Raw genomic sequence first — 23308 nt, 5'->3', positions numbered from 1 at the left:
GGGCTGTCTGAGCCAGAAATTCACATGTAAAAAAATTGCCTCTAAAAGGCCAACATTTAAATCGTATATTTAAATCTATTTTGCCTAAATGTAGCCTACATAATAATTTGGCTACATGTAAAAGTGTAGCCTAGGTTAAAGGCGCTGCTTGGTAATCTGACATCTGCCTTGGCTGTGCAGCATTTACAGTGATATGGCCTTTGCAGAAGTCAGGGCATTCATACCTCTTGCACTTCACAGAGCAGTGCAGAACTGTTGTGAAGGAAGTTGTCAAGGAAGTGAGTTTTTGTTTATACAGGACCTCCCGCCCTCACCTACCATCAACCAATCATATCAATGCAGAGCTATACAGAGCCCTCCACATTGTTAAAACATTTGAGAGGTGCATTGAGATGCAGTATGGAGCTCAATTTGGACTCTGAGTGCCTCTGGAGGTTCCGCAATTGCGTCACACCATCCATGTGACGCCTCCAACCACATTTTAGATTCAAGCATGAATTGGCTGGAAAAGGCACAGATGTCTGCATTGGCCATGCAGCATTTACGGTGATATGGCCTCTGCAGAAGTCAGAGCATTCATACCTCTTGCACTTCACAGAGCAGTGCAGAGTTGTTCTCAAGGAAGTGATTTTGTGTTTATACAAGACCTCCCACCCTCACCTACAGTCAACCAATCATGTCAATGCTGAGCTATACAGAGCCCTCAGCATTGTTACACAATTTGGGAGGTGCATGGCAAAGAGATAAGGAGCTCAATTTGGCCTCTGCAAGCTGCCGGAGGCTCCGCAATTGCGTCACACCGTCCAATTTGAGCCTCCGGCCACATTTTTGGATCAAGCATAAATGGGCTTTTAGGCTATATAAGCTATGTATATTTGTAGCCTGGTCTCAAATACTAGACGTAACATAGTAAAAGTAAATCAGTGACACTCAAATTAGTGTGATATTGTTATGTTTGTTATGGTTACATAAGACAGATGGTTACTTAAGGCAAAAACTAAGGTCAGGGTGGATGGGTGGGCGAATAACACAAACACCTAGCCTAACTCCAAAACTTAACCCTAACCTTAACCCCAACCCTTAGTGTAGCTAACGTTAGTTCCCCTGGGTGTCGAAGACGTGACTGTTGATTAAGGCAGCCCCCCCCCCCCCCCCCCCCCCAATGCGGAAGATACATTTCAGTTGAAGGCATTCAGTTGTACAACTGACTAGGTATCCCCCTTTCCTTTTTATTTATTTATTTTTTATTTATTTAACCTTTATTTAACCAGGTAGGCAAATTGAGAACACGTTCTCATTTACAATTGCGACCTGGCCAAGATAAAGCAAAGCAGTTCGACATATACAACAACACATAGTTACACATGGAGTAAAAACAAACATATAGTCAATAATACAGTGAAAAAAAAATAAGTCTATATACAATGTGAGCAAGTGAGGTGAGATAAGGGAGGTGAAGGCAAACAGATATATGTATAAATAAATAAAAATATAAAAAGGCCATGGAGGCGAAGTGAGTACAACACAGCAAGTAAAATAAAAACTAAAAAAAACACTGGAATGGTTGGTTTGCATTGGAAGAAAGTGCAAAGTAGAGACAGAAATAATGGGGTGCAAAGGAGCAAAATAAATAAATAAATAAATACAGTAGGTAAAGAGGTAGTTGTTTGGGCTAAATTGTAGATGGGTTATGTACAGGTGCAGTAATCTATGAGCTGCTCTGACAGCTGGTGCTTAAAGCTAGTGAGGGAGATAGGTGTTTCCAGTTTCAGAGATTTTTGTAGTTCGTTCCAGTCATTGGCAGCAGAGAACTGGAAGGAGAGGCGTCCAAAGGAAGAATTGGTTTTGGGGGTGACTAGAGAGATATACCTGCTGGAGCGCGTGCTACAGGTAGGTGCTGCTGTGGTGACCAGCGAGCTGAGATAAGGGGGGACTTTACCTAGCAGGGTCTTGTAGATGACCTGGAACCAGTGGGTTTGGCGACGAGTATGAAGCGAGGGCCAGCCAACGAGAGTGTACAGGTCGCAGTGGTGGGTAGTATATGGGGCTTTGGTGACAAAACGGATGGCACTGTGATAGACTGCATCCAATTTATTGAGTAGGGTTTTGGAGGCTATTTTGTAAATGACATCACTTTAGCCAGCTAGCTAACATTAACCACCTAGCCACCTAGCTAGAATTCATAACACATCATACGAAATGGGTGCTGAATATCCACAAAGTAATATATACCATACGAAAAGTACTCTGATTTACGGAAAGAATAATACGAAATGCTCTGATACCTTGTTGCAGCTGCGCACCTCACACGTCACCCACCTTGCAATCTGAGTGGAGACAGTCAGCATTCACCATCCTGGTGTTGTTTATTGCATCTGTAGATTTACCCTCTCTAAATTTCTAAGGGACATTTTAACCTCTGTTACATGAAACCACTCTCATATGTGGTGCGCTTTTTAGAATGGTGTGTTCCCGCTAATTGTATTTAGGAACATTCGAGCATAGCCTACTGCCATGTGTGCATTGCTGCGCTTATAATGTGAAGAAATAATCGTTTTCAACATTTTAAGCGTTCTGATCTGTTGCATCAGCCTCATTGCTTTTTAACATTTGTTGATGTAAAGTATACCTTGTTGTATGAACGTTGCACAGAGGCTTGGTGGCACCTTAATTGGGGAGGACGGGCTCATGGTAATGTCTGGAGCGGAATCGGTGGAATGGTATCAAATACATAAAACACATGGTTTCCATGTGTTTGATGCCATTCCATTTGCTCTGTTCCAGTCATTATTATGAGACGGCCCTCTCCCCAGCAGCCTCCACTGAAATGGTGTATCTATGGTCTTGTTTGAACCATCCCAGACATAGCCAATTTGATCTTGAGACGGATGAGCTAGCTATATAGCCTACCTAGAAAGAAAGCACATCTTTCAATCCTCTCTCCCGAAACTATTTGAACGATTAGGACTATTTCTCAGTTTCTCTCCCTTCCTGTGTTGGCTAAAGTAAACTCAGCTGCCTTCTGTCTGCTGCAGCTCTCTCTCAACAGCAATGACTGTGCACAACACAAAAAATATTAATGTAGACTACACTGTCTTGCGAATGACTCGCAAAATCATCCTGTTGTCCCACATTTGGGTATTTTAAATGTGGTCACCCTAAGGCCAGCTGAACAGTGAACTGATGCATTGCAAGGAGACAACTCTTTTACATAAAATATTCAGTGAGAGTAATAAAATTATATTTTATTTTGCAATGGGTTGTTTTTTTATACAATGAATTTAGCAAGTGGATTTAGGGGCTCCCGAGTGGAGCAGCGGTCTAAGGCACTGCATCTCAGTGCTGGAGGTGTCACTACAGACCCTGGTTTAATTCCAAGCTGTATCAAAACTGTCTATGATTGGGAGTCCCATAGGGCAGTGCACACTTGGCCCAGCGTCGTTAGGGTTTGGCTGGGGGTAGGCTGTCATTGCAAATAAGAACTTGTTCTTAAATGGCTTAGTTAAACAAAAATACATTTTGAAACTCAATCTCCCAAGGTTCCTTTCGCGCTTGTTTTGACGTAGCAGGAAGTAAACTTGGCATGTCGATAGGGGAGGTTCTTTTGAAGTGAAACTGGTGAGTTTTATGACAATTAACGTGCATATTTATCTGTCTCATTTTATATTTCACGTCAATACAATATGCACAGCAACGTCTGGATTATATCTAATGTAGTTCATATATATCTGTGTCGTTTTATATTTCACGTTAACACAATAGGCTATGCACACTGCACAGCAAGGTCTGCGCCTCGTCACGTTAATGTTTTCCAGGAAATATGTTTTTCCCTGACCACAAGTCAGCCCCTAAACAAGATCAGGATGAACACATTCTCCAGAATACCAATAATGTGTAGTGTAGACATGAGTACACAGTTTATACTTTAATCCTTTTGATGTAGCTCTGTATACTTGCGTGTAAAATTGGTTGTAAGAACCGTTATCTCTCTCTCCACACCCCCTATCTTTCGCAACACTCCTTCCCTCTCTTTCTTTCTCCCTCACTCTCTACCTCCAGGGCAGTCGATATATATGATGTGATGTGATGGGTGTCCATGGTCTGACCAGCTATGTGGAGGGTAACAGGGGCTTGTTCCAGGACGTCAGGTTCAGAGACAGCAGACTTGTGATAGATGGCTGTAGTCTGTTCTTCAGGCTCTATCTAAACCATGGACTGGATCAGGCACACGGAGGGGACTACGATGCCTTCGCTGCCCTACTGTCTACCTTCATCTCTGCACTGGAGGCCTGCAACATACAGCCTTATGTGGTGCTGGATGGCGGTAAGGAGGAGGAGGAGGTGTGTGTGTGTGTGTGTGTGTGTGTGTGTGTGTGTGTGTGTGTGTGTGTGTGTGTGTGTGTGTGTGTGTGTGTGTGTGTGTGTGTGTGTGTGTGTGTGCTTTTTTATTAATTCATGTAAATACATTTGACTGTCATGCTTATCGGTCTATAGGTTACTTTGCATAATATAGTGGAATTAAATTGGCCTTTGTGTATTTTCGTTTGTCATCTGATATCTTATTTATCCAACACAACTATCATATGCGCACAGCATTTAGAGCCTATTTTGATCGGGATTTCTCCTGCAGATTCTCAGCTGGTTGGTGCTGGAGTAAAACGTGCTTTTATAAGCCCATTCATTGCGCAACAATTCTAAATGTAATCTCGTGTTAAAAACAGTTTTGGTTCTAAATTAAAAATAGCTTTTTTATTTCTCAACTGGTAATTGAAGTGCGCCACCCATTCACCATTCAAGTGCAGGCAACAGGCTATCAGTGGGTCACCAACCACTTTACAATGTGAGCTGGAGGCAGTATGCATTTTGAAAACATACTTAATTGTTTGAAACCTGAATGTTTTATTTCATATTATGAGGCATGTCTTACATTGCTTCAAAGTAGCCTATAGGCTAAATCTGACCATGGAAACGTGGAGGCAATTATTTTATAAAGGCGCGTGAGTTTCAAGTTTGGGGAAGATGACAATTTATCCTACCATTTCTACCGTTCTGCGTGCCAGTTAGGATTTTCATAGTCACATTTTCGTGGAACCGTTTCATTTCAATAATAAACTTTTAATTTCTCAAAATCATTATCAAATGGTTAATCATAAACATTTAATTAAAATTCTAAAAGTTAAGTCAACTAATGCGAGATCACCAGCTTCTGCCATATCCAGATCCATTGGCGGCTAAGGAAATGAGCGTATGGAACTCATAGCCTATAGGCCAATGCAGCAGTAGCCTTTAACTGACGATTATCGAGCGGGAGATTGTTGTAAAGATTTTTGAAACAGCTTACTGTGAGGATGTAAAGTTGTAATATATTATAATTCGCAATGGATGTAAAAAGCAACAACACTTTCCTACATTTCCGCGCAGCAGGCCAGACACGTCTATGCGTGCGAGGCCACAACATTATCAGAACAGAGAAACTAGACACATGCTCATTGCTCACGTGGAGCACTCCAAACAAGACAATGAAAACATTTATAAATCTTGTAAATTATGGTTATGAAATAAACCCAAACTTGTTTCTTGCAAGTGTAGCAGGTTGTGAACTCTGCAAACAACGTTTTCACTCCGAGAATGAGAACGGTGAAAACTGTAATTAATACATGCATTAACAGAAATTGATGTAACCAAATGACGGGAATTAACTACTGGTGACATGTATAATGGGGAATTGATAAAAACAATATATAATCAAAGGGCAAACAATTCACACAATGAAACAATGAATGCGCAAGAGAGAGACTCGCCTATACAGTATCTTCGCCACACATCCCTTCCCTTCCCTTCATGTCTTCTCAACATTTTAAATTAAACTCAAGACACATTATCTCGACACATATTTTAGATGTTTTTCACTGACACCCATAACTCAATAACCAGCTTGGCCTATTCCCACGCGTGCTGCCCAAAATGCGGACTTCGCAAATAGGCATAGGTTTACGAGCTTATGATTTGAAACAATCCACAGCAATTTTTTTTAAATAAGCTAATAACCCTTGTTTCCTCCGTGGCTAAATAATACTTTCTGGTGAAGTATTTTGAATTATTTTATTTATTTCTATACATACAGGAGCAATTATATAATTTTGGCACATGTATTTCCATTTACTTCCCTATTCAATCCACCGCTATGCAATTTCACTCCTGTTCTATTGGTTTTCATATGAACTTCCTTTCCGCACAATCCTAGTCATATTAGCAACCCATTCTAGTTGTTGCATCTTTAAATTCCCCCTCTTTATAACAGCTATCAGGTGTGCTGTTTAGAATGGTGTTTTCCCAGGTGCGCTGTTTAGAATGGTGTTTTACCAGGTGCGCTGTTTAGAATGGTGTTTTACCAGGTGCGCTGTTTAGAATGGTGTTTTACCAGGTGCGGTGTTTAGAATGGTGTTTTACCAGGTGCGCTGTTTAGAATGGTGTTTTCCCAGGTGCGCTGTTTAGAATGGTGTTTTCTCAGGTGCGCTGTTTAGAATAGTGTTTTCCCAGGTGCACTGTTTAGAATGGTGTTTTCCCAGGTGTGCTGTTTAGAATGGTGTTTTCCCAGGTGTGCTGTTTAGAATGGTGTTTTCCCAGGTGTGCTGTTTAGAATGGTGTTTTCCCAGGTGTGCTGTTTAGAATGGTGTTTTCCCAGGTGTGCTGTTTAGAATGGTGTTTTCCCAGGTGAGCTGTTTTAGAATGGTGTTTTCCCAGGTGAGCTGTTTTAGAATGGTGTTTTCTCAGGTGTGCTGTTTTAGAATGGTGTTTTCCCAGGTGTGCTGTTTTAGAATGGTGTTTTCCCAGGTGTGCTGTTTTAGAATGGTGTTTTCCCAGGTGAGCTGTTTTAGAATGGTGTTTTCCCAGGTGAGCTGTTTTAGAATGGTGTTTTCCCAGGTGAGCTGTTTTAGAATGGTATTTTCCCAGGTGTGCTGTTTTAGAATGGTATTTTCCCAGGTGTGCTGTTTAGAATGGTGTTTTCCCAGGTGTGCTGTTTAGAATGGTGTTTTCCCAGGTGTGCTGTTTTAGAATGGTGTTTTCCCAGGTGTGCTGTTTTAGAATGGTGTTTTCCCGGGTGTGCTGTTTTAGAATGGTGTTTTCCTGGGAATTGTATATTGGCAAATGTTTGAAAATGACGTTTTATTGTCTGCTTCATTACGTGAGTTGCATGTTTTGTTAAGCTGCATTACCATAATCTAAATGGGATTTCTGTCATTCTGAGCACCGTGGGTGGACGCCCCTTATGCACATGGGTCCGATAGATTTCTCAAATGGCCCGAAAATTTGAATCTTCCCGGTCACGTTGTCCAGCGCCACATTTTCCTAATGGAAACCCTGGTGTGTGTGTGTCAGGCATGGACCCCAGTGATAAGAAGCTGTCCACCCTGAGGCAGCGGCTGCAGAGTAAGATCCAAGAGGCTGAGTCTCTGTCCCGGGGCCGACACGGCTCCGTTCTCCCCCTCCTCACAAGACACGTCTTCATCCAGGTACAGACACACACAGACGGACCCAGAGACATACACACGTACAGCATACAGGCGAACTCATACACACCACTCTTCTCCTTTTTTGCATCACATTCTTTTTTTTCTGTCCCTCCCTCAGGTCCTCTCCCAGCGAGGTGTCCCGTTGGTCCAGTGCCCCGCCGAGGCAGACTGGGAGATTGCCTGCCTGGCCAATCAGTGGGGCTGTCCAGTTCTGACCAATGACAGCGACTTTTACATCTTTGACTTGCCAGGTGGGTGGAGCCAGACCAGGAAGTGAAGGTCTCCTTCCAGTTTTTATCTTACCCCTCCCCCCTCTCTCTCATCCCTTTCTCCCGCCTCTATTTCCAGGTGGTTATATTCCATTCCGGTTCTTCCAATGGGCCAGTGTTAGCGGTTCCCCTCCAAATCACTACATCCCAGCCAGACGCTACACGGTCAGTGGGATGTGCCAGCACTTCAGGGGAATGAACCGGGAACTTCTGCCGCTGTGTGCTGTCCTGGCAGGGAATGACTACACTACAGAACAAACCTACAAACACATACACACACTCCTCCCTCAGCTGACCACAGGAGGGAAGAGGGGAGGCAGGGGCGGAGGGAGCCAATCCCATATAGAGGGCCTCCTTCTCTGGCTCTCCTCCTTCCCTGGACCTGAGGAGGCTCTGCAGGAGGTGGGGAGACTGACAGGAGGAGTAGAAAGAGGAGGAGGAGGAGAGAGAGGGAGAGGAGGAAGGGGGAGAGGAGGAGAGAAGTCCGGCCTGTGTTCTGTGCTGTGGTCAGGCATGCAAGAGTACCATCTGACTCCTCAGAGCCGTCTCTCTACCTGGTTCTCTGGAGGCTCATCCAGGTCGCCAGAGGGGCTGTGGGCTGCTACTCCCTGCCCGCTGCCAGAGTGGCTGTGCTGGGCCGCAGGGAGCGGGGCGATGGCCCCCCTGGTGCTGGATGTCCTGGAGCTCAGGAGGGTGCTGCTCATCCCTCAGGTGGAAAACAGCCGACTACCCAGCAGCCACTGCAGTGCCACGGCCATACGACAGGCCCTCTATGGGATCCTACTGGCCAATCAGGAGCAGGGCGAGAGGGGAGAGACGGGGTGGGGAGAGGGTCACAGGGTCCAGAGACAAGGTGGACAGGAGACCCAGGTAGAGGGACAGGGAGAAAGGGGGAGGGGAGGAAGGCAGTGGGGGATGAGGGGAAGGGGCAGAGGTCAGAAACAGGGTATGGGTCAGGGGAGTGCAGAGCCTTCCTCAGGCAGTGGTCAGGGTGAGAACAACTTCCCTAGCGCTGTGGAGAGTGACAGAGGTATGAGTGTGTTTGTGGAGGAGTACGACAGACACAATCTGAACCTGAGGAAGTGCCAGGTGGAGCCACGGACCCATGGAACCAGGCTACAACTTGAGACACTCTGCCAGGTAACCATAACTCTCTGGCAGGTAATCATAGCAACACACTGGCAGGTAACAATATCAACACACTATGCCTGGTAACCATAACAACACACTCAGTCTACTTTTCCCCCCAAGATTGTTACTTTTTTGTCCATAGTGTCATCTTCCTTTTGATTTTACTAACCCCCCAACCCTCCCTCTCCCTCCCTCTCTCTCGCTCCATCTCTCTATAGGCTCCTGTGTCAGTGCGGCTGGGAGTACTGTATCATGTTCTGGGGGTGAAGGAGTCCTCTCTGTCCCCCCTACCTCCTCACCTTAGGCTGGCCCTTGGAGTGACTGGGTTCTGGAGGAGAGAGGCCAGACCTTTTCCCTCTCTACCCCAGGTACAGGCTCTGCTGCTGGGCATGGTCCATGGAGAGATGGCCCGGAACACTCATCCTGGACAGAGCCAGAACACAGGTAGGGGCAGTGTGCACACATGCAAACACACAGGCACGCGCATAAAGTGTGCAAAAACACACACACAAACACTTTAGTTAGATCCACAAAAAACATCACATTGCAAAGTGCCCAAATATTTGGTTGTACAGTCTTGTCTTTCGTACACCAACATACACACTAAACCAGTTCTCGCTCTAACTCAGCCGCAGAACGGAACCTGTGGATGAAGCTTCGCCTGCGGCCAGGAGACAGGCGGGGTTTCGATGTGGGCGTGGCTCATTCCCTCAGCCAATGGCAGGCCTGCCTGTGGAGTGTGCTCAGTCTGAACCAGCTACTGTGTCTGCCCCTGCCTGAACCAGACACAGCATGGTAGGTAACGCAAGCACACACACACACAAACTGCCCCTACCCGTTTGAACCATACTGTCCCTCTGTCCCCCAGGTTATTCAGTGGTAGTCTGGTCCATGGTTTGGTTGGCCGTCTGAGAGGGGGTTGTTCTCCTGAGTCTGTTCTGGCTGCAGCTCCTCTCTCTGGGCATATCTACCACTCCCTACTGGCTGCTCTGGAGGACTGCATGCCAAATACACTACCCTCATCATCATCAGGGAGGAGGAAGAGGGGGAGAGGAGGAGGAGAGAAAGGAGGGAGAAGGGGAGGAGCCCCTTCCTCCCAGGAGATAAACAACAGGTTTGCTCTGCTGATGACTGAGGATGAAGAGTGAGAGGAGTGAGGAGACTACTGTAGGTTCTTTCTTGTCAACGTGGTGCTCATGAATAAACGTTGTTCCTCTTTTTACAGCTTAGAAAGAGAGGAGTGGGATGAAAAGAAAGAGATGGCCTGTGGTATAGGTACACTATTTTAGGAAGCATTAATCCATATGATTTAAACCCACTCAGGGAATGCTGCGTTTCAATGACGATTCTAAATGATTAACATTTGATGAAACGCTTCCTTTTAATTAGGACATATAAAGTATGTATACGTATGGCCTTCATGAGGCCTTTACGGGAGCTAATGCCATCTTAACAAGCAGCTGATGTCACCTTGTCAGCATATGAGTCTACACAAAACATTGAGCCTTTGAACTGTTTTTAATCAAATGTGTAAACTCAATGATGTGCATATTGTTCTTATCATTAGTCTCAATGTCCACATAGAAACCCAACCAGACCATAATAAGAGTTACTTAACTATTAGTAACCAAATAAAAACATGTTCAGTTCCAGCGTTCTGTTTATTTTCAATTTCATGTAACAGTCATCACATACATACAGTAGTAAAAATGCTAAAGTTTCTTCTATAACCTCAGACATTACATAATTTCATTGCAGTACAACATAAAACAGTACAATTAAATACACACAATAGCATAAAATACATAGTATAGAATCATATTTTCAAATTCTTGAGCGGCACTTGATTTCATTTACATGGTAAAATACAACCAATGGATTAGTGCCATCTACTTTCAAGTAGTTAAAAGTATTTGACCCAGGTCTGATAAAAACATGTTTAGTTGAGACTAAGTGTATCAGCTGAAAGCTCTTAGATCAGTCGTTCATCTGTAGCTTTAACATTCAGCTTCTGTCTGAAGGCAATCATCACTGAGTGACTTTCATGTTAGTATTTTCCCAGTTCTATGTTCTGCTAGTCAGCACCTCGCCTCAAAGAGTGTGTTCTCTATGATTTCTGTCAATGTGAAGCTTCAACATGATTCCACTACAGCAGTTTCATACCACACTGACCAGCTCTCGTCCTCCAAATAAAAGCACAACAGATAAAACATTTAAAAGACCCTGGGTTATGCTGTGGATGATGATGGGGGTACTGTGTGAGTGTGTGTTGACTCAGTCTCCTCTTCCTTGGCCCCACAGGTGTCCACCACACAGATCAGACAGCTGGTGACGGGGAACGCTCTCACCTTACTGCACGTCACCCACCTACACACACACACACACAAAGGAGTAAGATAAAACACACACAGGAAATCATACACAAATGTGTGTGTGTGTACCTGTCAGTGTCAGTGTGGTACTCCAGGATGTGTCCTAGTCGTCCGACACCCTGGAAACCTGCCAGTACGTAAATCACTCCGCTGACTGCAGCACACCTCACGTTCATCCCACGCCACGGCATCGCCGCGGCAACGTGCCACTCATTCCTGCCGATGTCATAGTACTCCACCGAGTCCAGCCCACCTATACACTCACACATATAAATATACCCCAAACATACTCGACAGTGTATGTGTGTGTGTGTGTGTGTGTGTGCCATACCCAGTCCGTTCATTCCTCCCACAGCATAGATTCTGTTGTTGACAAACACCAGACCGTGGTTCTTCCTGGCTTCCCTCATCCCACTCAGCTCCCTCCATCTAAAAACACACACAGAAGATACACACAGTTATTAACTTCTAGAGGAGTATGGTGTGTGTGAGCGAGTACTTCCGAAAGGGAAAGGGGGGGATACCTAGTCAGTTGTACCACTGAATGCCTTCAACTGAAATGTGTCTTCCACATTCAACCCAACCCCTCTGAATCAGAAAGGTGCGGGGGGCTGCCATAGTATGTGTGATTAGACTCACTCCTCCTTAACGGAGTCATAGACCTCACAGTTGCTGAGGACCCTCCCAGAGACGTTGTTGCCTAGGGACCCTCCGCAGACGTAGATGAGCCCATTGGCCTCCACGCTGCCGTGGCTACAGCGAGGCATCAACATACTGGCTTTGGTCTGCCATGACTCACACCGCGTGTCATAACACTCAAACAGGTTCAATGCTGAGCTGCCTGGAGGGAGAGACGGACAGACACACACAGAAAGGAGCACAAACACTTCAATACAAAGGAGATACAATGGTACGCTACAATACTAATATAGATAAGCCATCAGCCCAATACTTCCCTGTTCTCCGGTGTGTGTGTGAAGCTCACCTACTTCCGACCCTCCAGAGGTGTAGATCTTGCCCTGAGAGGCGCAAGCAGCCAGACTGTCCCGTGGTGTAGGGGGGCCTGGTTTACAGAAGAGAAAATGTAAGAACAAACACACAATATTTTTCTCATTTTAGACCACATGGGAGTGCGTATTTGATGGTATTAAAAGATACCGAATACTAAATGTTTTATGAACGGAATGACCCTAGAATGGCAAAAAATGTATTCCAAGTGGTTTTAATGGGCTTTCTTCATTCTGATGGTTTTATACACAACCAAACTAGGACAAAGCTGACAGTGAAGTAGTCCAATATGTAGAACTTTTCATTTATTTAGCACTGTATCAAAATACCTCTATAGATGGTATTATATCCATACTGGGGTATGCTGTTTTTCACAATATATCACCCAGCCCTAACACACACACATTTTTCTGTGTTGCAACACAAGTCACACTACTCCCATTTCAGTCACTAATACAACACACACACACTTTCCAGTACCTAGTTTGGAGTACCAGCTGTCCTTCAGTACGTTGTAACAGTCCATCCTCTTGATGGGGAACAGCTGAGATCCTCCCAGGATGTAAACAACATTATCCCAGAACACCGCCGTGGCATCACGACGCTTCTCAAACGGACAACGAATGTCTGACCAGCTGTAGTCCTGGACACACACGGCCCGTACTTGAAATGATTCAGCCGTTTCATTAACATCCCCACATACTTGAATGAGAGCAGATGGACTACAGACTGGCCTTATCTAAGTGACGTAATGTTCTTTGAGATGAAGCACATGTAGGATTACAAAGGTGTGTTTGTGTACCTTAGGGTTGAAGTATCTGCAGGACTGTGGTTGCGAGCCTCCAAACAGAGCAATCCTGTAGTCGTGTTTCTTACGCCGCGGGCGACTGTTCTCTCCCAACTCCTCACGATCCTCTGGGCACAACAGGTGGTACCGCATCCCACCTAGATACACAAAAGAGGTTACACACACCAACATAAATAATGGGGCCAATGTGTGACATTGGGATCCACACGTCAAAATGGTTTGAAACAACAAAAAATGAGTTTAAATGCAGTTCCACATATATGCACATTGTCCCATAACTCCACTTATACTTCCTCCTTAGGCCGAGGACCACACATCTTTAAGCAGGGTTCATACAGACATTGGCAAGTCGGATTCAAGGACTTTTGGGGACTTTTTCAGTGACTTAATTGTAATTTTCAAGGACCTCAATGTTATACAATTGTATAATTTATATAACTGTACATACAGTATAGGGAACCCCCCTCCCCCCAAAAAGCATGCAAAAAGTGTAAAAGAAAAAGTAGGCCCTTATCACTAAGAATAATGCATTTTTTAGGCCTTGATATTCAAATTATTATTACATTCTAAAATATGTGAGAATAATGTGGACATTTCCTGACTAAATAGATTGGATGCATGCACGGCAATGTTTCTGTAGCCTATATGGCTGACGCAGGCACATATAATAAAGCCATGAATAGCAGTAGCATTAATCTCACCATCGCTGTTATCATGAGAAAGTGACCAAAAAACAGGAAGGATTTGTATGGAAAGCCAAGTTGAAGCCAACATGAGATCATCATCATAATAACCGCACATGGTTTTACCGCAACAGAGTTGCGCAGCGCCCTTTAATTGAAGCGGCGGAAAACAAACGAAAGTGGTCACATCTCTGACAAAAACTGATCAAAAATTGAATAAAATGGATACCAAATGCGAATCCAACAAGTAGTATGCATAATGATTGAAGAAGCATGTTAATGACAGTTTGGATTTAGGTTTTAAGTATCAAGGTAAGGTCCCTCTCGGTCAGAGACATTTGATTTTTCAATAGTATTTACTTTTTTAAAGCATTTACAAAATGTTATGTAGTTACACTGCATTTCTGAGATCTCTATACAAAAACTGACAGTTAGATCCAGGATTCTTACAGGGTTCAAGTTCAATGTCTAATTTAACTGATTAATGCCTAATATATGATATAAAGACAACTTACATTGCCATAAATGCAAGGACAGAAAAGTAATGTTTTATGTCACAAGATTTTGGACAAATCCTTCAAGGCACCAACCATAGCTATGATCCCACCTACAGTGGGGCAAAAAAGTATTTAGTCAGCCACCAATTGTACAAGTTCTCCCACTTAAAAAGATGAGAGAGGCCTGTAATTTTTATCATAGGTACACTTCAACTATGATAGACAAAAGGAGGGACAAAAATCCAGAAAATCACATTGTAGGATTTTTAATGAATTTATTTGCAAATTATGGTGGAAAATAAGTATTTGGTCACCTACAAACAAGCAAGATTTCTGGCTCTCACAGACCTGTAACTTCTTCTTTAAGAGGCTCCTCTGTCCTCCACTCTTTACCTGTATTAATGGCACCTGTTTGAACTTATCAGTATAAAAGACACCTGTCGACAACCTCAAACAGTCACACTCCAAACTCCACTATGGCCAAGACCAAAGAGCTGTCAAAGGACACCAGAAACAAAATTGTAGACCTGCACCAGGCTGGGAAGACTGAATCTGCAATAGGTAAGCAGCTTGGTTTGAAGAAATCAACTGTGGGAGCAATTATTAGGAAATGGAAGACATACAAGACCACTGATAATCTTCCTCGATCTGGGGCTCCACGCAAGATCTCACCCCGTGGGGTCAAAATGATCACAAGAACGGTGAGCAAAAATCCCAGAACCACACGGGGGGACCTAGTGAATGACCTGCAGAGAGCTGGGACCAAAGTAACAAAGCCTACCATCAGCAAGAGCATTGAAGATGAAACGTGGCTGGGTCTTTCAGCATGACAATGATCCCAAACACACCGCCCGGGCAACGTAGGAGTGGCTTCGTAAGAAGCATTTCAAGGTCCTGGAGTGGCCTAGCCAGTCTCCAGATCTCAACCCCATAGAAAATCTTTGGAGGGAGTTGAAAGTCTGTGTTGCCCAGCAACAGCCCCAAAACATCACTGCTCTAGAGGAGATCTGCATGGAGGAATGGGCCAAAATACCAGCAACAGTGTGGGAAAACCTTGTGAAGACTTAGAGAAAACATTTGACCTCTGTCATTGCCAACAAAGGGTATATAACAAAGTATTGAGATAAACTTTTGTTATTGACCAAATACTTATTTTCCACCATAATTTGCAAATAAATTCATAAAAAATCCTACAATGTGATTTTCTGGATTTTTCCCCCTAATTTTGTCTGTCATAGTTGAAGTGTACCTATGATGAAAATTACAGGCCTCTCTCATCTTTTTAAGTGGGAGAACTTGCACAATTGGTGGCTGACTAAATACTTTTTTGCTCCACTGTATATCTTAATGTAATGACATGAAAATGGTTTGCAGATTATTATCAACGACTTATCAAAAGCTGTAACAAGTTGTCCAGTGTAGGAAATCCTCACTGGTACCCCAGTTTATAGTAAGACCCATATGCAGCTGTGTGTACTCACTGATGACCATCTTGAGACACTCTGGGTTGTCCTGTATGAGGGGTTCAGCCTGGACGGTCTTAGAGAGGAAGGCTTTGGACACCAGAGGGAAACGAACACAGCCCAACACCTCCACCATGTGACTCTGTCTGTTACACACATCATACTTCAGCCACCGCACCGCAGACTCATAGATCTACACACACAAACACACAGAAAGGGAGAGAGAGAAATAGAGGGGGGGGGGGGCATGTCATACTTGAGCCAGTGATCTACACACATTAATGACAACATGGTAAAGTATCTTGGTGTGTGTATGTTACCTGGTCCTCGGCCCGGACAGTGAGTGTGTCTTGGTGCAGTAGCTGTGTGAGCTGGGTGACGTTCAGTTGGAGGAATTCATCCAATTTATAGACCTCAGTGAAGTGTTGATGGATGAAGTCATCCGCTGACAGCTTCAATTCTGGACAGTCCAAACACTCCGCTAGAGCAGAGATGCCTAGAGAGAGACCAGAGGTTAAGGAGTGTGTTTGTGTGGAGGTGAATTTGAGAGACACTATTATAGATGTATAGAATCTAGACATGTCTTACCCAGACAGTTGGTTGCATCGACTTGCTCTTTTAGGAAGTCAACACACATCTTCTTCACAGGTTCTATCTGGTACTGGTTGGCTGCATCCAGCAAAGACTGGACATTACTGCTGTTCACTGAGATACTGAAACACACACACGGTTTGGGGTGTGTTTTGTGTCTGAAGTGTCCCATATGGATGGCCATTCGAGTGTGTGCGCGCGTCTTACCGAGCGGTGTAGACAAACTCCACCAACAGTTCTATGATCTCAGGCTCAGCACTCCTCAACTCCACCTCGTGACTGGTAGACTCCATCATGCTGGCTAGAGAGAGATATGGAGAGAGAGATATGGAGGAGGAGCGATAGAGAGAGACGTGTCACATTGGGTAATTAGAGGTAGGGTAGAAAGAGATAGGGTTACAACAAAGTTGAGTATGTGTGTAGTGTACTCACTAGTAAACATGAGGCTGAAGAAGTGGCTGGCTGCAGCTAAAACCACTCTGTGAGCAGGAATATGTTTCCCCTGAACCACCAAGATCACATCACATAGGGTACCCTGCAGAAAACACACACTGTTAGACACACACTGTTAGAGAGACACACACACACACACGGCGCGCACACACCTGTTTCCTTAGGTTGTTCATGACGCCCATGATACTGGACAGGAATCTGGACTCCTCTTTGGAAGCAAACTTCTTTTCATTCTTCTTCTTAGAACCCGAACCTGAGGGTTTGTCTCCTGTTACAGCTGCAGAAGCCATGCTGGTGCTGGCCATAGCTGCTGGCTACTAAATTTAGTGTATATTTAGTTAACTTAGGATTGTCAATAGCCTCATAAGACAGGAAATTCAAATACGCACCAATAATAATGTGTATGGATAAACTGGCTAGCTTGCAATAGTAGCTAGAACTCCCACTCTGCTGCTGCCAAAGTCCACTGCACAGCACACCCTGTTTGTTTTGGAGATAGTAATTACGCTAGCTAGCTATATAGACTGCGTGCAGTTCAGCAGCTAGCTACATACATAGGCATGTCCAGCTCGTATATACACGAATCTTGATGTTGACTCGCTGCGAGTAAACCGCTGGGCTATAATATTGGTTTAGTTTGCTCACAGAATAAGTTAAGAAAAGTGGGTTCTTATTGTATGTGTTAGCTAGCCGGCTAGCACTGTCAGAGTATCTCTGGCACTGACCACTTCCTCACTTCTTCCGGCTCCCTGTTGTGGTAGAATCAGTAGCAGCAGCTGTCAAATATTGCCCTCTAGCGTCAGTTGACAGACCGCCTCCGTTTATCTGTTTTCATTCTGAACGGAAAAAGTGTATTTCTTACAGGCAGCCTACGGTTTGTCGTTTCATAAAGGCACTAGCGTTGGAAAAAGTACTCAATTATCATACTTGACTTAAAGTAAAGGTAACTTAATAGAAAATGAAAGTCACCGAGTAAAGTAAAAGTGAAAGTCACCCTGTAAAATACTTCTCAAGTAAAAATCTAAAAGTATTTGGTTTTAAATATACTAAAGTATCAAAAGTAAAAGTATAAATCATTTCAAATGCCTTATAGTAAGCAAACCAGATAGTTTGACGGATAGCCAGGGGCACACCAATATAATTTACAAACGAAGCATTTGTGTTTAGTGAATCCGCCAGATCAGAGAGTAGCGATGACCAGTGATGTTCTCTTGATAAGTGCGTGAATTGGACCATTTTCCTGTCAAAATGTGACAAGTACTTTTGGGCGTCAGGGAAAATGTATGGAGTAAAAATTAGATTATTTTATTTAGGAATGTAGTGAAGTAAAAGTAAAAGTTGGCAAAAATATAAATAGTGAAGTAAAGTACAGATACCCCCCCAAAATACTTAAGCAGTACTTTAAATAGTTTTTCTTTAAGTACTTTATACCACTGAAATGCACTACCGAAAAAGACGGAGCTGACGTGTCAAATGTCTTTGTTGTTTACTATTGAATGCTAAAACGTATAGCTATGCATTTCACCTGTACAGTTCCGGCATATAAATTGTGTGCACCTGTCCTATCTATTGTAGTACAGCTACAAAACTTTCCCGCAAGTCCCATGACAGATGACGTCACCAGGAATGCAGGGCAGTGATGGATTGACCTGGATAACGAGAGAGAAAAATAAAGTCTGTGACAAACAATAACGAGAGATTGTTTGCGAGGATTAACTGTCGGGTCTCGGGATCATTTATTTCAGCCGCAATGTCTGTGCTATTTTGTTGCCGCTGTGTTTTTCCTTCCGAAGACACCGACGAGGTACTGTATATGGGAACAGGAAAGAAGCATGATTTATTTTCTGGGTGTGCTTACAGTAACACGTACAACCACATGTTTTTTTACCCGAGGGAGGCATTTGTGGAATAAGATACATACAAGCACATTATAATCACTCATGCATTAGGCTACTTTCAAATAGGCTTGTTTAAAAACGTATCATGTTAAGCCAATAGTTCATTGCATGTATGACAACACACAACGTACATGTTTCTGCATCAGGAAGTGTTATGCCACAATATTACCAACTGAGTGAAACACGGACTACTGAATAGAATAGGTATGTTGTTACAGTATTAGACATTGATCGGATTAGTATAACCCGCCCTATACCTCAATCACACATAGTGGAACGTGTGTGTTACAGAGACAGCCTCTACTGCACCCCAAGCTTCCAGAATCAGAGAAGCCAGTGTCGGCCAGACAGCCTCGACCAGCACCCACAGGTTCAATCACACATATTACCATCATATTACAAGTGTGTATGTGTGTGTTATTGACTGTGTGTGTGTGTGTGTGTGTGTGTGTGTGTGTGTGTGTGTGTGTGTGTGTGTGTGTGTGTGTGTGTGTGTGTGTGTGTGTGTGTGTTTCAGTGAGTCGGAGTGGTCAGTTGGTCCCGAAGCGTGTGGGTGTGAAGGACTTGGACCAGCGGTTCTCTGATGTGACCGAGACGTTCAACCAACAACATGAGAGCTATAATGTCATGAAGGAACGCGTCATATCTCTTCGCCGCACTTACAACTGTAACAACGACAGCACCCTGACTCTGACCGAGTGTGTGAGGAAGATCAAGGAGGAGTACGGTGAGACACACACACGCACACACACACATCTGCACACATACACACATGCATACACACACGCACGCACGCACACACACACACACACACACACACACACACACACACACACACACACACACACACACACACACACACACACACACACACACACACACACACATAACAGAGCCATGCCCTTCCTTTCTATTTATTTCTCTTTTTTTTATTTAACCTTTATTTAACCAGGTTAGTTTTGTTGAGCTAAAAATCTATTTTTCAAAAGATGTCCTCTTTTTACGCCTCTCACTCCTACTACAGATGAAGCCATATAACTTTTTTATCTTTCCCTCTCTCTCTCGCTCCAGAGGACAGCTACAGGGTAACCGTGGTGATAAAGGGGTATGACTTCTCTCTCTCTGTGGTTCCGCTGAGGTCTGTGGATGAGGGAGAGAAGTCTCTACCTCGCCTACTCCGGTTGGCTCAGGATGAGCTCAGGGGCTTTTCCCAGGGCGCCATAGCAATAGTTGCTGCCGGGACCAAGCTCCAGGTGCTGATAGACTGGCTGCTTAGTCGGGGGGAGCGAATGGCGGAGCAGGTCAGGGAGGTGGCACCAACTCATCAGGACCACTGTAGGCTGGAGGAGAACCTGATTGAGACCATGCAGGAAGTGAGAAGGGTGAGGGAGCTTTCGCTAATGTACTGCCTGCAGGCTAGAGAGATCCAAACTGAGGCCGCACAGATAGCAGGGCTGGCCTGACACACGCATACAGACACACTCTGGTAACACTGAATCTATAAATGTCACATTTAAATCTTTTGGGAATTAATTTAGGCTATTTTTACTATCATGTAAAAGCACACTATGGACCTACACGGTTACACAGCACACTAGATAGTATTTCAGTATTATATAGTGAGTATGTCTATAAACATGTTAGAGAAATTAGCTGTGATATATCCTAATGTATTCTGGACAGGAATTCCTCATCTAAATCCTAATCTAATCAAACACTGTTGATTAAACCACTGTCAATGTTAGAGATCATGTTAGTGTTTTTTCTATGTTAATACTGTATGTTATTGTATTTTATAACACATTAAAACTGCAAACTTGTTAGTGTCTTAAGGTTTGAATGAATATGTTTAAGTGACATTGTCACGGCCGATGCTGGAAGAAGACCAAGATGCAGCGTGGTGAGCGTACATTTTCCTTTTATTTTAGAAATGTCGCCAACAAAACAACAAACGAAAGAAACAACCGTGAAGCTTACAGGGCATTAGTGCCACAAACAAAGTTAACTACTCACAACGAAAGGAGGGAAAAATGGCTACCTAAGTATAGTTTACAAATAAGAGACAACGATAGACAGCTGTCCCTGATTGAGAACCATACCCGGCCAAAACCTCCAACGGAGGCTTCGTGCCATGGATCATCGCTGGAGGCTTCGTGCCATGGATCATCGCTGGGCTTCGTGCCATGGATCATTGCTGGAGGCTTCTTGCCATGGATCATCACTGGAGGCTTCTTGCCATGGATCATCACTGGAGGCTTCGTGCCATGGATCATCACTGGAGGCTTCGTGCCATGGATCATCACTGGAGGCTTCGTGCCATGGATCATCACTGGAGGCTTCTTGCCATGGATCATCACTGGAGGCTTCTTGCCATAGATCATCACTGGAGTCAGGAGATGTATGGGCAGTCTGGTACATGGAGCTGCCACAGGGCTCACCAGGCTGGGGAGACATACAGGAGGCCTGGTTCTGGCAGCAGGCACAGGACTCACCAGGCTGGGGAGACATAATGGAGGCTTGGTTCTTGGCGCTGGCACCGGATACACTGGGCCGTGGAGGCGCACTGGAGGTCTCGAGCGCAGAGCTGGCACAACCCGTTCTGGCTGGATGGTTATTTTCGCCCTGCATATGCGAGGCGCTGGCACAGGACGCACTCCGGCCTGTGAATGCTCACTCGAGACACCGTGCGCATCACCTCATAACACGGTGCCTGACCAGTCACATGCTCCCCACGGTAAGCACGGGGAGTTGGCTCAGGTCTAAACTCCGACTCCGCCCATCCCCCCGTGTTCCCCCCCCCCCCAAATTCTTGGGGGGAGCTGCCTCTCGGGCTTCCGTGACCGGGTCTTGTCCCCTGCCGTTCTCCCCTCCCCGGTCCAGCTCAACCTCCAGGATGGCGCACGCTGCTTGGTCCCTTGGTGGTGGGTAGTTCTGTCACGGTCGATGCTGGAAGAAGCGGACCAAGGTGCAGCGTGGTAAGCGTACATTACTTTTATTTTAGAATGACGCCAACAAAAACAATAAACCACACAAAACGGACCGTGAAGCTGAAGGGCTTTAGTGCCACAAACAAAGACAACTACCCACAACGAAAGGAGGGAAAAAGGGATACCTAAGTATGGTTCCCAATCAGCGACAACGACAGACAGCTGTCCCTGATTGAGAACCATACCCGGCCAAAACATAGAAACACAAAATCATAGAAAACAAAACATAGAATGCCCACCCCAAATCACACCCTGACCAAACCAAATAGAGACATAAAAAGGCTCTCTAAGGTCAGGGCGTGACAGTACCCCCCCGAGGGTGTGGACTCCGGCCACAAAACCTGAACCTATAGGGGTGGGTCTGGGTGGGCATCTATCCGCGGTGGCGGCTCAGGTGCGGGACGCAGACCCCGCTCCACCACTGGCTCACCCCACTTTGGTGGCATGTCTGGTGTGGGGACCCTCGTTGCGGGCCCCGGACTGAGGACCCTCGTTGCGGGCCCCGGACTGGGCACCCTCGCTGCGGGCCCCGGACTGGAGACCGTCGCTGGGGGCCCCGGACTGGAGACCGTCGCTGGGGGCCCCGGACTGGAGACCGTCGCTGGGGGCCCCGGACTGGAGACCGTCGCTGGGGGCCCCGGACTGGAGACCGTCGCTGGGGGCTCCGGACTGGGGACCGTAGCTTGGGGCCCCGGACTGGGGACCGTCGCTGGGGGCTCCGGACTGGGGACCGTAGCTTGGGGCCCCGGACTGGGGACCGTCGCTGGGGGCTCCGGACTGGAGGCCGTCGCTGGGGGCTCCAGACTGGATCATAGAAAACAAAACATAGAATGCCCACCCCAAATCACACCCTGACCAAACCAAATAGAGACATAAAAAGGCTCTCTAAGGTCAGGTGTGTGACAGACATAGCTGAGTATTAAAAAAATTTATTCCACACATCACAACCACTTAGCACATAGAGACTCCTTACTGGTACTGACAGGACCTCGCAGCAGGAGAAGGGGATGGAGAAAGGGGTAGGGAGAGGGAGGGAGAGACTGTGTGGGGGGTTAGGGATGGGAGAGAGTGAGAGTGAGAGAGATGTGTGTGTGTGTGTGTTGAGAGGGAAAAAAGGGAGATGAGAGGATGGAAGAAAAAGCTTTGCTACTGATATGTTGCTGCTGTAGTGTGGACTAGGACATACCAGTCAATAACTTACATAATGTATTAGCTCAAATGTTAAGTACTGCAATTATCTGAAGGCCTACTGTTTTTCTGCATCCATAACCTTTGCATGGCCATTAGCTATGCACCTCATACTGAGATTGGCAGACAGGCTTTTCCCAGGTTAATTATTATGTCAACCTTATATAATTAAGCAATAAGGCCCATACCACAGCTAAGGGCTGCTCTTTCATTTTAGTCATTTAGCAGACGCTGTTATCCAGAGTGATTTACATGAGCAATTAGGGTTAAATACCTTGGCCAAGGGCACATCAACAGACGTTTCACCCAGTTGACTTGGGGATTCAAACCAGTGACCCTGACCCAACGCTCTTAACCACTAGGCTACCTGCCGACGACACAACATGGAGTGCCTGGACACAGCCCTTAGCGTGGTATCCCATATATCACAAACCCCCGGCGTAATT

The 23308-nt window shown here is 45.2% G+C and overlaps 3 protein-coding genes across 5 annotated transcripts; 2 read left to right on the top strand and 1 right to left on the bottom strand.

Moving 5' to 3' along the window:
- Window positions 1-3533: 3533 nt before the first annotated feature.
- aste1b (asteroid homolog 1b) lies at window positions 3534-10566 on the top strand. The gene is made up of 8 exons (XM_055876621.1): window positions 3534-3618; window positions 4060-4324; window positions 7381-7514; window positions 7633-7765; window positions 7863-8923; window positions 9133-9358; window positions 9544-9709; window positions 9783-10566. Exons 2-8 carry the CDS (start codon window positions 4087-4089, stop codon window positions 10060-10062), a joined length of 2238 nt encoding a protein of 745 aa, XP_055732596.1. The 5' UTR covers window positions 3534-3618; window positions 4060-4086; the 3' UTR covers window positions 10063-10566.
- klhl7 (kelch-like family member 7) lies at window positions 10557-17545 on the bottom strand. 3 transcript variants are annotated; one of them, XM_055876623.1, is made up of 13 exons: window positions 16942-17544; window positions 16769-16871; window positions 16544-16637; window positions 16334-16458; window positions 16066-16241; window positions 15764-15938; window positions 13097-13239; window positions 12775-12937; window positions 12272-12349; window positions 11926-12127; window positions 11618-11715; window positions 11356-11539; window positions 10557-11281 (listed from the first exon to the last, which is right to left on the bottom strand). In XM_055876623.1, the coding sequence occupies exons 1-13, from the start codon at window positions 17092-17094 to the stop codon at window positions 11143-11145; spliced, it is 1833 nt and encodes a 610-aa protein (XP_055732598.1). In that variant the 5' UTR covers window positions 17095-17544; the 3' UTR covers window positions 10557-11142. The 3 variants fall into 3 exon arrangements, with proteins under 3 accessions (XP_055732598.1, XP_055732597.1, XP_055732599.1); XM_055876622.1 differs by having other exon boundaries at window positions 11356-11715; XM_055876624.1 differs by lacking the exon at window positions 11356-11539 and having other exon boundaries at window positions 11191-11281; window positions 16942-17545.
- An 827-nt stretch (window positions 17546-18372) lies between these two features.
- Window positions 18373-20507, top strand: LOC129820376 (uncharacterized). Its single transcript, XM_055877444.1, has 4 exons — window positions 18373-18593; window positions 18979-19057; window positions 19205-19414; window positions 19759-20507. The coding sequence occupies exons 1-4, from the start codon at window positions 18540-18542 to the stop codon at window positions 20148-20150; spliced, it is 735 nt and encodes a 244-aa protein (XP_055733419.1). The 5' UTR covers window positions 18373-18539; the 3' UTR covers window positions 20151-20507.
- The last annotated feature ends 2801 nt before the right edge of the window (window positions 20508-23308 follow it).

This window comes from Salvelinus fontinalis, chromosome 22 (genome assembly GCF_029448725.1).
Source record: "Salvelinus fontinalis isolate EN_2023a chromosome 22, ASM2944872v1, whole genome shotgun sequence".
In the NCBI taxonomy this organism is placed as follows: Eukaryota; Metazoa; Chordata; class Actinopteri; order Salmoniformes; family Salmonidae; genus Salvelinus; species Salvelinus fontinalis.
This window is presented reverse-complemented; position numbering and strand designations above follow the sequence as displayed.

What these genes read in the sequence shown, in the direction of transcription:
- LOC129820376 (XM_055877444.1), top strand. Translation starts at nt 18,540, where the DNA reads ATGTCTGTGCTATTTTGTTGCCGCTGTGTTTTTCCTTCCGAAGACACC. An exon ending in CTTCCGAAGACACCGACGAG is followed by an intron (nt 18,594 to 18,978) that starts GTACTGTATATG and finishes TGTGTGTTACAG; the next exon opens with AGACAGCCTCTACTGCACCC. An exon ending in GCCTCGACCAGCACCCACAG is followed by an intron (nt 19,058 to 19,204) that starts GTTCAATCACAC and finishes TGTGTGTTTCAG; the next exon opens with TGAGTCGGAGTGGTCAGTTG.
- klhl7 (XM_055876622.1), bottom strand. Translation starts at nt 17,094, where the DNA reads ATGGCCAGCACCAGCATGGCTTCTGCAGCTGTAACAGGAGACAAACCC. An exon ending in CTTCAGCCTCATGTTTACTA is followed by an intron (nt 16,638 to 16,768) that starts GTGAGTACACTA and finishes ATCTCTCTCTAG; the next exon opens with CCAGCATGATGGAGTCTACC. An exon ending in GCAGATACTTCAACCCTAAG is followed by an intron (nt 12,938 to 13,096) that starts GTACACAAACAC and finishes GTGTGTGTCCAG; the next exon opens with GACTACAGCTGGTCAGACAT.
- aste1b (XM_055876621.1), top strand. Translation starts at nt 4,087, where the DNA reads ATGGGTGTCCATGGTCTGACCAGCTATGTGGAGGGTAACAGGGGCTTG. An exon ending in TTATGTGGTGCTGGATGGCG is followed by an intron (nt 4,325 to 7,380) that starts GTAAGGAGGAGG and finishes TGTGTGTGTCAG; the next exon opens with GCATGGACCCCAGTGATAAG. An exon ending in TGGACAGAGCCAGAACACAG is followed by an intron (nt 9,359 to 9,543) that starts GTAGGGGCAGTG and finishes GCTCTAACTCAG; the next exon opens with CCGCAGAACGGAACCTGTGG.